Raw genomic sequence first — 12,656 nt, forward strand, 5'->3', positions numbered from 1 at the left:
GTAGCAAGCCTGACACAGGAAACATTAACAACAAACAGATGTATTTTGCAGTTAATACCAATCAGGTCAGTTAATGTATATCCCTATCTGTGCACAGTTTAGCAAAGAGCACCAGTGGACACTGCAACTTCACAACTCCAAGTTAAATTCCTGAAATTTGAATCACACATGCGCTAATACTTTACCATCATCCACGCAAATCAGTTTCTCAGTGATGTTCTATGTGAAGCAGTGTTTAGCATGGCTAACTTTGGTTAGTGTGCAGAAATCCTCCACAACATGCTAATTCATTCATATACACAAGAGAACGGCATTGACGTGTGCTTCACTGAACACATACTTTCTGATATTCATGTGTGCCCTGCAGCAGTGCCTTGCAAATGATATATCAGTACTTTGGCCATTGTCAGACTCCAGAAATACAGAGCATAAATGCATTGTTACATCTGGTATGGGTGTATAGTGACACTGGTCATCCATGATCATATACCATTGATATTGTCAGTAACTTGTATTAATGTGGACATACCTTTATCTGAATATGAAAACACATAACTTAATAATTGCATTACTGCTGTTTCCAAAGTGTGTGGTTGTGTGTATGTATCATCTGTTTTACTTCTGCAATATGCATTCATGACATCCCCTTTCACCTAGGTTACCAGGATGTACATTTATATGTCATTTTCCAAATTGTGCTCACACAATCATATTACCAGTCCTTGCTTTACAAACAAGTCTTGTAATAGTATACTGTACATGCAACACTGTGATGATGTCATCCCCTATAAAATGTACTCTGACACTGTTAACCTCAGATTTCTGTACTTCTGTGGTGGCATGAGCATTAAGTACTGTGTTCTCTTGATTATATAATTAGATAGGTAGTGGGTCTAATCTCATAACAATCAACTTGTGTGTGTTGTCAGAAGAGCATGACTCCTAGTCCTGCTTCTCTCACTCAAGTAGCATTCAGAAAGTGCTTTTATACTGCTACATGACTCCCTAGCAATTTCATACAGCCCTCACAATATTCTCTTCTCAACAGACACTGAGAATGTCATCCCCTATAAAGTGACCTCTGATAGTGTTAAAATCAGACTTCAGCAGTGGCACAAGCTTTGAGTAATGTGTTCTCTAAACTGTCTAATTAGCTCAATAAGTGTTCTAACCTTCTTTAAAGTGCAGTCTTTTACTATTAAAATCAGACTTTGGCAATGGCATGAGCATTAGGTATTGTGTATTCTAGATTGGGTAATTAGATAGGTGCATGTTCTAATCTCACGGAAGTCAAATTGATTGTGTGTGTGTGTGTGTGTGTGTGTGTGTGTGTGTGTGTGTGTGTGTGTGTGTTCATTAAACTCTCAGTCTAGAAACAATTTCACTCCAGGATGCAAGTCCAGAGTTATGTCAGACACTTCTGCTAGCATCTTCTCTGCATACACTAATGATGTTATCTTCTAAAAAATTTACTTTTCTACAGTAACAACAAACTTGTGTGATGGCACTAACATTAAGTACTGTGTGCTGTAGCTTGTGCAACTAGATAGTTAGGGGTTCTAATCTCACACCACTCAAACTGAATGTGTGTGTTCATTCAACTATCAGTTTGGAGACAATTTTATACCAGAATGTGAGTCCACAGCTACGTCAGACACTCCTGCCAATGTCGTCTCTGCATACACGGATGATGTCATCCTTTATAAAGTGCAATCTGACACTATTAAAATCAGTCTTCTGCAATGGCACAAGCATTTTTCTAATCTCACAGCAAATTGAGTGTGTGTTCATTCAGCTATCAGTCTGTAGACAATTTTACACCAGAATGAGAGGCCACAGCTATATCAAACACCCCTGACCATGTTATCACCTATAAAGTGCATTTTGACACTGGTAAAATCAGGTAGCTGTGGTGGCTCTAGTCTTACATTGTATGGAATTCGGCTTCTATACCTACACAGATGTGATGTTCAAATCTGACCTCAGTCAACTGACGTGTGTGGCTGGTGTCATATTATGGTCACTGTATGATGTTTTGAAATTCTTTTCATTTGATTCATACTCAGGAGAACCTTTTACAGAGACCCCTGAATCAAACAACCTATTTTTCCCTCTGTCCACATAAAATCCATTTTTCAGAACCCTGTGGATGTAATCAACTCAAGAATACGTACACATCATGAAGCAGAGCCCCTCCATGACCCTCTGCAAGCCATCTCCAGACCACTGAATAAGTGATTGCAAATTCTTTCAAGCGGTCATGAACACGTCACATTTGGACAGAGGCAGTCCATGTTAAATCAAACACATACGCACATACCCCTACTATCTTCCATCATATACATATAGTGATTTGTGTTTAAATGGTATAATAATGGCTAGAATTTTATGTGTTCTTGGCTGGTAGCCTAGTAATGTCATATGACCCTCTGAACATTGCACATGTCAATTTTACTGTCATCTACATGTACGTTGCTGCCATTTGGTTACATGCCCCTTCCATAATAGCTGTAGTAAAACACCTCCTGAGGACTGCTGCCATCTGATGATGCTATGTATATTATTTCCTTACTAAGGCATCTGTTTTTGTACTGCAGTATATCAACATTATATACAGCTGTCATGCAACCACTACAGTGACAGATGCAGTATGACACAGGTATGCATATGTATACCTAGCATCTGGAAATGTTAACTGACATACAGCAATATTACTTCATACTGATTACATGGGCACATACGCTTGGGTTCATCCACATGTAATGTGGTTGTATAGACAAAAATATAACATGTTGGGATTCACTTGAAACTTTTGGGAATTCATTGTATGCAGTAATATGTTGGTGTTCCCCAGCAGCATTCTGTGACTGTCAGCATTTGTATTAACTGCTCTGCATGAGTTGCATACGCTTTAGTTATAATCTGTCCACATATGGTGTCAGGGAACTCAAACACACATTTCTACTGATAAACATGTAGGCATACTATGTACAAATGATGTAATGTCATGAAATAGGTATAGTTGTATGACAGTGTTAGCATTTGCACTCTGTCCCACGCATAGCTCTCAGAGCAAGAAATGTGGACAAAGCCACAAATAATGGGGGAGCAAAGGCCCAAAAATGGGGACACTTTTTAAATATTGCTCTTACAAACTTAGAAAGTTGACAGAATAACAGGTTTTGCATTAGCAAGAATTTTCTGAAGGATATGAAGTCTAACTCAAAGGTCTGCCATTATTTTCTAACTTCAGTCCCCAATGATTTGTCAGTGTTCTTCCAGAAAAAACACAACTTTATGAGAAACAGACCAAAAATATTAGGCAAAAATCTGGACAGTTGAGAGGTATGGTATTATTCAGACCAAATATTTGGAGGTGGTGTACAGCCTTTAGTCCAACTGTAGCATGGGGACAGCTGTAGTGTGACTGTACTGCATCACATCAGTACTACCACTTGACAGTTTGTATGAACACATATGGAAGTATGTCAGGATTTCATGGCAGTGTAACATTTTCACTGGCAATGTCAGGGGGACAGAGATCATGTGGCACGTGCTGAGTGTTGATATGTACTTATAGAGGATGCTCCACGTATTTAGTATGTGTACAATATCGGAGTGACAGATTTCCTCGAACATTGACACTAGACTTTGCACTGCTGCACTTTGTACACATAGACATAGTTGATGCATTACCATCAGTCTCACATACTGCTGTACCACTCATTATAATGGATGACTTAATTCACACATCAATTGCAAATGCTTCAGACAATATCTATTGCTATTACATGTGGTAGATGGATGCAGTACACAGCTGTGTATAGGGAATCCACTCACAATAATGTGTTATTTGTGTTATCCGTATTGCCAATACCAATGTCACCAGGGATGCTTTAGTCAAGTGTATCACACTTGTCACATTGAGCTTCCACATATCTTGTTGGCCATACAGAACTATTCTTTGGGATCCATATCCATTAGGATTTGAAATTGCAGACTTCCCTTCAAGGTGTTCTACTAGATGCATGTGTGATACGTCTTTCTGTGTTGCACCCAGTAAATACACAGCTCAGTGACAACACTGATGGGCATGGGTTTGTGTCTTGTAGGTGTGGATTGCGGCTTCTGTGTCATACAAACCTCTCAACTGGCCAGGATGTCAGACAATTTCATCTCCAGGTTTAATACTGTCCCTCTTAACCCATCCAAGAAGTGGTCATTTTCTGGGGAAGCGGTGGTGAAGTCCCATTATAAAATACTGACAATCATTATAGTTGTATGTCTGTGCCTGCAAAACATGCATAAGTAACACTCAGATACTCTGCCAATACCACAGATTAAAGGTTATTTTAAAAGTGTCCATGATTGTGCCTGTTTCTGTCCACACTTGTCCACAAGTCTGTTGGTATGTGTCCATGATTGGTTGTGAGGTATGCTGACATGTCAGTCATACTGAAACAAATCATTTTGCAGATCTTCACACTATGCACATACCCCCTTTTGTATATACCATCCTTACTAAATGTCCTTTCCATTGAGCATGTCAGTAATGTTTATATCAGAACAATTCATCTCACTGAAATGTAACCTTGTATGACCGTCACATATATACTATCATGTGGATTGATACACTCGCTCAGGAAGTGTAAACAACAGTATGTGCTGTATTATCTACATATATGCTTGATATTATGCTACTGACTTGCCTTGGAAGTGTACATAATTGACATATGCGATCTTGGGAACACTGCCATATTTAACTTGCCCTCTTCCTCTTTTTTCATTCCTTTCATTCATGTTAGCGCCCATGCTCATCAGCATACATTCCCTGCCTAGTGTAAGTTTCATTGTATTTGCCCTTGCTGCCTAATAATCCACTGTGCTTAGAGCCAGTATTCCCCCTGGGCTTAATGAGAATGTCCCTATTAAGCCTTTTTTGAGAGCAAGGAGGTTGAAGGTACATAAAACCAATGTACCTTGATTTTAATTTTATATGAGCATTGTTTTATTTTTTTTTTTTTGATATAATATATATTATATGTAATTTTTTTTTTTTTTTTTTTTTCTTTTTTTTTTTTTTTGAGTGAAGTTATATATGGTGTATGTATCTTTAAGAAGAGAGAGCTTTTTTTTTTTTTTTTTGTTTTAAATACTCCAGTCTCTCTCTGCTTTGTTTTGTCTGAGTCTGGCCTCCTCTCTCCCAGGTGAGCTTACCTTGTTGAATTAAAAAAACTTTGGATTTTTTTACATAGCCCCGCGTTTCTTCTACATTTCTACTATTATTGAAGTATTTTCACCTCTGGTAGGCATTGTGTCCATCTGTGGAATCTTACCAAGCAAGTTTGCTCATAAACAAATTTGAATGTCTCTGATTTTTGTGCTTATGCTGCTCTGCACAATTTCCTAATGGGAGCAGTGTTTTTGGCCACAAAACCATGCTTGTATACGTGTAAGCATAAATATGCAATTAGCGCTGCTATCTGTGCTAAAACAAATTACATGTAGGCTTCGCACGAAGCCTACACAGAGTCGAAGCCTACACAGAGTTTATTGAATTCCAGGGTATGTTTGCTTGCCTGAGTACTGGGTTGACATTTTGCTCAACATGCATAAAACAGTAATAATGTGTTGTCTTTTTTTTTTACTGGACTATTATTACACCAAAAGTACAACTGTTATGCTGTTCTCCTGAATACTGAATTGCAATTTTGAGTGACTTACAACCACACATTTGGGACACACGGGGAGTCAACTACATTATTATAGCATGAAGTTGTGCATGATTAGGAGCAAGAGCTTAGAGGTCTGCTACATTTAAAACCTTAAAGACAAACATGAGTAAAAAAATTACCACTTCAGGGAAATTTTGCTGAGTGTTTACTATACAAATATGAGTAACTGTTCATACTCACGAATCATAGGATCATTTTTTAGTTGTACTAAACCATGCTATTTCAAATGAAATTTTGAAAGAACCAAAAGTATTATAGGTTCATAGGTGTGTACTAGGCTAATGGCCCTGGAGCCTTTACAAGCCTAGCCCATAGGATTACCCTGGCATCCTGCCATCCGACCTTAATTCCCAGTGCCTCTGTCAAGTAAAGCCACTGGCATGATCCCCGGGCTGAATTTTCTATTTCCCATCCACTCATCAAGATTTTTCTTGAAGAGGGCCAGTGAAGCGCTCCACTTGACATGTATGGAAAGTCTATTCATAGCATGAGCAGTCTCTGGGTTATGAACCTGTCCCTCCAGCTTGTTCTGCTGATTATGGTAATGAGGTTGAGAGGTCTCTGCAGCATGTAGTAAGATGGGAATCGGATTTCTTTAGATGTAGCATTTCTAACAGAGCTGGGTCAGACATGGCTTTGTATGTCAAACAGAGATCACCTCTAAATAGGCGATATGAGACAGAGAATAGTTGGGAGTTTTTTTGAGTCTGGACTATAGGCCAAGTGTTTAAGGCCTCAGATCATCTTTGTGAGGTACTTTTGCGGCCTCTCCAGTTGTTGCAGGTGTCTAATGAGATACATGCCAAATGGGGCATTGTACTCTACGATTGGCCTAATGAGAGAAGAGTAGAGGGAGACAATGACCTCTTTCTTCCTGGATGCAAAACCCTTAGTAATGAGATGTGCCACATAGAAGGGCTTTAACAGTGGCAATGTGGTGGTCAAATGAGAGGTTGCTATCAACCTGTGTTCCGAGATCTCTAATGATGCCTTCTGTGTTCAGCAGACTACCATCAGTTTGGTAATTCATGGGAACCAGGTTTTTCCCAAAGGGGATGACGACACAATTTTTGGCAATGAGCTTAAGGACATGGTTCTGACACCAGTCGTTGGTCTCAGTGAGGCCTCTCTGTAGGATGTCAACATCCCTTGGGGAGTTAATTATGGCTCCCAACTTGCAATCGTCTGCAAACTTTGTCAGCCAGAGTCCAATCGTGTTGGTCTGGACTTCAGAGAAGTAGATACCAAACAGGAGAGGACCCAGGATCGAACCCTGTGGGACTCCACTTGTGACTGGTCGGCAGTCTGACTTGGAGTCAGCTACTTTCACACTGTGGGTTCTGTGAGCCAGTTTGCAACCCACCTAGTGATACAGGGGTTGATGCCTAGCTTAGTGAGTTTTTCTATGATTCCTGAGTGGATATGGTATCAAAGGCCTTGGCCAGATCGAAGTAGTCTGTGCCTTGCCTTCATCCACAGCTCTGGTGACTGATTCAAAGAAGTTGACCAGGTTGAGCAGGCATGATCTACCCTTCACAAAACCAAACTGTGTGGCATCCAGACTTTGGAGATTCCCTATATCCTTGTTTATTAGGTCCATGATGATGCATTCCATAGCTTTGCATATCAGATTTGTCAGGCTAATGAGGCGATAGTTCCTAGGGTCTGTAGTCGCTCCTCCTTTGTGGAGAGGGATGACTGTAGCAGTCCACCATTTGGTATGGACAAAGCCTGAGATGAGGTTATGATTGAACAGGACTCACAGGTGAGGTGCCAGTTCACTCTGTAGCTCAGGTAGAACACAGCCAGGGATATTGTCGGGTCCCATAGAAGCTGTAGTCCTGGCCTTGGACAGTGCTGTTTTAAACCTGTGCAGCAGTAATACTGGGTGCCTGGCAATCTACTGGTATTGTGATTGGTCCTGTGTTGGGGGAGACAGGGGTAAAGTTGGCACTGAATCTGTCGGCCAGTATACTGGCAATATATGTTGGCTCGGCATAGGAGGTGCCATTGTGCAACAGTTCTGAGCAAATCTGGGTATTGCCATGGAGATTCTTTACATAACTATAGAAGGCCTTGTGGTTGTCTTTACTATCTGCTGCAATTCTGTTTTCATATCTAGCTTTAGAGGATTTGATGAGGGATCTCAACTTTTTGTTGAGGCTGATAATGGAGTTTTTCCAGTCTTGGGACTTCACCTTATTTCACATCAGTTTCCTCCTTCTGTTGTAGAGTTTGTTTATGGCAGGGGACCACCAGATTAGCTTCCTTTTTTTGGAGGAGAACTTCTTGGTTCTACTGGGTATGGCGAGATCCATGCATATGTGTATATGTTTGTAAAGGGCATTAGTGTATGATTCAGTGGTCATGCAGCTGTTCCCCAATTGCATGGGTGCCATGAAGTTAGCCGCCTCTGTTTTTAGGAACCCAAAGTTAGCTCTGGAGAAGTTTTTCATGGTGGTTACCTTTGTGAGGGTGGGAGGGATGTGAATTTCCAAGGTGATTAGTTTGTGGTTGGATCTAACCAGGGAGGAGTTAACTACTGGTAAAGAGCAATGGTCGCCCATGTTAGTAATGACCAGGTCAAGGATGTTACTACCAATAGTGGGGATAAGAATGAGTGGGTCCAGGGTATTGGAATTAATGAATTCCAGGAAAAGTTGGGGAAGTGTATTGGTACATGAGTAGGTTTACCAGTTAATGGAAGAGTAGTTGAAGTCGCCCAGTATGAGAGTGGTAGGTTGGACTCTAATATTCTCCAGGGTGCTTAGGAACATGGAGTGTGAGTCTTGGGTCATGGTTGGGGACCTATAGCAGGCTACGACCTGAATCGCTGTCTTACCCAATGTTAGCTGCCCCTGAAGTACCTTTATTGCATTATGTTGGGCTACCAGTCTGGTGGTGTGTGCATCCTTTATGAATATGGAAACACCACTGCCTTTGGAGCTTCAGTCCAAGTTCTGGGGCCGAAAGGTATGGAATGAATTATAGCTTGGTTGTGCAGGGGTGCTATCTGCTGCCTTGAACCAGGTCTCTGTTACAGCACAAATGTCAATGTTCTCCATTTTAAGGAGTGCTTCGAGCGATTGCATTTTGAGATTTAGACTTCTAGCGTTGAGCAGCATGACCCTCAGATTGCATTTGTTTGTAGCTGTTACAGTGGTAATTTGGTCTTTGGAACACCACCTAAAAAAGGCACTACAGGAGTGGCAAAAGCCTTGGCCAGTATCCAGAAGCCCAGGGGTGAAGATGCAGGCCATCTCTGGCAAAGCATCAAGGTCTGTCAATCATGTCATCCCAGGCAGACAGATACTGGATCCACTTAGAATGACACCAGAAACTTAGCCAATTGTTGAAATCAATCATTTTCTGCTTGTACTGTGGTATCATTCTGGGTGATGGTAGGAGGCTTCTCAGGACTAGGGTCATACCCGCCTGGGCTACATAATCCGAGAGCTCCTCCATGTCTCTTTTTATATAGTCCAGGGAGGTACATCTCAGGTCATTCACACCCACATGTACAATGACACAATCATATTTGTGCCTGTTGTTTAGGGACCTGAGTGCGTGCATTAACAGGCGGATCCTGGCACCTGACAGGCAGCTGATTGTTACTTTCTCCTTATTCAACCTAGTGAGTGGGACATCAGTGAGTCTCACTATCGAATCACCTATGACTAGTGCATTGGGCATGCTGTTTTGCCTTAGGGGCTTTGTTTTAGTGGCACACTGTTTAGGAGCGTTGTGTGTCTCATGATTAGTATTGTGTTGTGGTGCTCGAGTGCGTTTCTGCCTTGGAGATCTCTACTGTTTAGGTAGATTTTTTATTGAGAGCCTCCGCGAAGGTGGGTGTGTGGTTTCTGTTTTTATATGTGAAGGCAGTGCTGGTGTGTGTCCTGGAGGGCTATGTGTTCCATGGGATGTGGTTCAAGTGCTGACCTTCTCCTCTTGACCAGCTATTCTGGTCTTGGCTGGAGAGTGCGTGGCTTCCAATTTGGAAATATAAGTGCATCTCTCGCAAGTCTGAGTGTTGGAAGGTAAGAGGAGAGGGTCGTCAGTGTACATGAGACAGTTGCTGCACTGCCTCAGGATGCCCAAGCTCACCAGGTTAATAGGAGAAAGCACAGGAACTGACCTTTAGACATGCCTGGAGGGATGGGCATTAATAATAAGTACTGGAGTGGTTTCCTTGCAGAATGTTTAGTGCTGGTACCACTTTTGTGTGCTACAATAATGGTTACAGGAAGTCTGGTAAAGTGCTACACAAATAAGCTAAAAAAAGTGCAGAGAACTAGCAGATCTAAGGGAAAAATTGAAGCTCACCGCTCAGAAGCTTACAAATAGCCCTGGATACAGCAAATCTGTATCTAGACTACACTAGTTCCAAAAAAGGGAGGAAACAGTTTTTTTTTTTTTTTTTTTTTTTTTTAGTAGAAAGAGAAGAGACAGAAAATATAAATATTCAGAAGCTAAAGGGGTGTGCCTTTGCTAAGTTCTCACTATTAACAGTAGAATGAGCTGATGTAATGCGACGGGGGGGGGGTAAGTGCCCAGTATCAACTTTATACCAGAGGCAGGCAACTCAAAGCCACCAAGACAGAAGACCACCACAAGAACTGGGAAAGTGAGTGGGAAAAAATACAGTTGTACAGATTACAGATATTAAATCAAAAGTGCAGACGATAAATGAGAATAAACTCTTATCTTTTCTCAATATTACAGCTGGCAGTAGGTCAGTCTCTCTGCAGCAGCTTGAGCAACAGGTTTCTGATTTAAGACACTAGCTATTAAAGGCAGAGTAAACAGAAACCAGACCACTTATCCAGTCAACAATTAACAGTAGTAGGAATGCTCCTAGCTAGATTAAACCAGTCTTGCTTCATTTCTGCCACAAAGAAAACAGACAGGCCTCTAGACAAAAGATTTCCCTGGAAACTGGGGGTCAACACTAACAGATATTTAGCTCTATCACACAACAAAAAGGAGAGTAAAAAACAGTTGCACAGATTACAGAGATATTAAATCAAAATCAAAAGTGCAGACAATAAATAAGAATAAAATCTTCTCTCTATCACAGCTGGCAGTCAGTCTCTCTGCATACTCAGCCATTTGAACAGATTTTTTTTGTTCTGCCTTTTATATTTCAGTACAAAATCACTGTGAATCACAAAATACTTGAAAGAAATCAACTCAAAACCAAGCTCAAGTCTTACAAACTTGTTAAACTGATAACTGTGGGAAAGGCTGTGAGGAGAAGATAAAATGCTGATATCCACAGAATTGAATACAAAGCGATTCAGTGCAGCTTCATGACTACCACTAAAGATGTTGTTGAACTAGGACTTTGTGCACAGTTCTGATCAGTTGTTCCTGTACTTTCCTCCAGATCCATAACATCCATGATTCTTGATGCTACAGCTGAACCCACCATTGCTGTACTCTATATGGCCACCACCACAAATACCTCTGCTATGACGGTATCCATGGCAACCATATCCACCTCTGCCATGACGGTATCTATGGACATCTTCAGACTGGCCTCTTGGGTTTTCACACCGAGACTGCCCTGCCTTGTTCACACTGATCTGGCAACCATCTAGTGTCTGTCCATCCATCTTCTCTCTGGCATCATTTGTATCATCTACATTTTCAAAAGTCATAAACCCAAAGCCTCTTGATTTTTGGGTCTCTGTATCCTTAACCATGATGACTTGAGATCTGTCTATATCTGCAGAACACATTTTCTAAACTTTTTCCTCAGTCTGGAAGGGAAAGCTACCAACAAATGTTTTCCTGCATTACAATCTATACTGAAAGCAATCCGAGATACATAGAGATGTAGGAGAGAATGCTTTTCAAGCAACTATGATCTGAATGCAGCTGATCAATGGCAATGTTAATTACTTAAGAAACAATGCCTTCTATGACTTTAAGGATAAGACTAGTATGACTAACAGGTCTGTAGTTACAGGAGCAAGTCATGATGCCACCCTTGTGAAGATACACAATCGTGGCAGTCTTCTAAAGCTTCAGTTATAAAATCTGAGAAGACACTAAGAACAGAGAGATTTATAAAGGGTTGGTCATTGTGATCCTTGATTGTTGCAAGCAGACATCCTGGAATATTGTATAGATCCATGGAACTAGTACTTTAAGTTTTTGAATGTGCAGCCATGACTTGATCAACAGTGATGACAGGTGAGATAGTAATGGAAAAAATTGGGGTACAAGCATGGGGGGAGTGAAGATGGAACTGAATTTTGCAGCCAGGTTATTAACTATAGTTTCAGGGTCAGAGTGATATACGCCATTGGAGATAGGTTCAGAGCAGGAATATTGCTTTTGAGTCTCCTAATATAGCTGAAGAAGGCCTTGTGCCTTTCTCTATCAAGAGGACAGCTACCAATATACATGTACATTTAATTGACTGAAATTAATTTCTCTAAAAAGGCACATGTAAACTAATTTTGAGAGGTGACCTCCACAAAATACAGTTTGTTTTTTTACTTTGGTCAAGCTCAGCATGAAAGTATGTTGTTATGTAAAGGTCAACAGAATGGAGTGTTAGGTTAATAAAGCTAGCACAGCCTTTGGCTTAAGTAAATACCAGCTACCTAAAACTGCTGTATACATCATAGTAGAAGTCTTTGAATATTCTGTTAGAAGAAAACGTATATTCAACAGAACATCATTTAATTTGTAACTTTCAGTCAGTCAGAAAGGAGACATTTCTAAACACACGGGAAGACAAAAAATATAAAGTGAACATATATGAAGTTAAATTATGGATAACTGAAACAGTGCATATGCAAGGGACAGAAAATAATTAACGATTTGCACACGTCTTGAAAGACGGAAGAAAATAGTGTGTGTTCTCTACTTGTGTATAACATTACATAGCAGTAACAGAAGAAAATGGAA

At 40.6% G+C, this 12,656-nt stretch overlaps 1 protein-coding gene across 1 annotated transcript; it reads right to left on the reverse strand.

The window, feature by feature from the left end:
• Positions 1-11,095: 11,095 nt before the first annotated feature.
• On the reverse strand, positions 11,096-11,476 carry LOC122792785 (cold-inducible RNA-binding protein-like). Its single transcript, XM_044060354.1, has one exon. It carries the CDS (start codon positions 11,474-11,476, stop codon positions 11,096-11,098), a length of 381 nt encoding a protein of 126 aa, XP_043916289.1.
• Positions 11,477-12,656: the final 1,180 nt, after the last annotated feature.

The sequence above is a fragment of the Protopterus annectens genome, chromosome 2.part0 (genome assembly GCF_019279795.1).
Source record: "Protopterus annectens isolate FY-2018-M chromosome 2.part0, PAN1.0, whole genome shotgun sequence".
Taxonomy (NCBI): Eukaryota; Metazoa; Chordata; order Ceratodontiformes; family Protopteridae; genus Protopterus; species Protopterus annectens.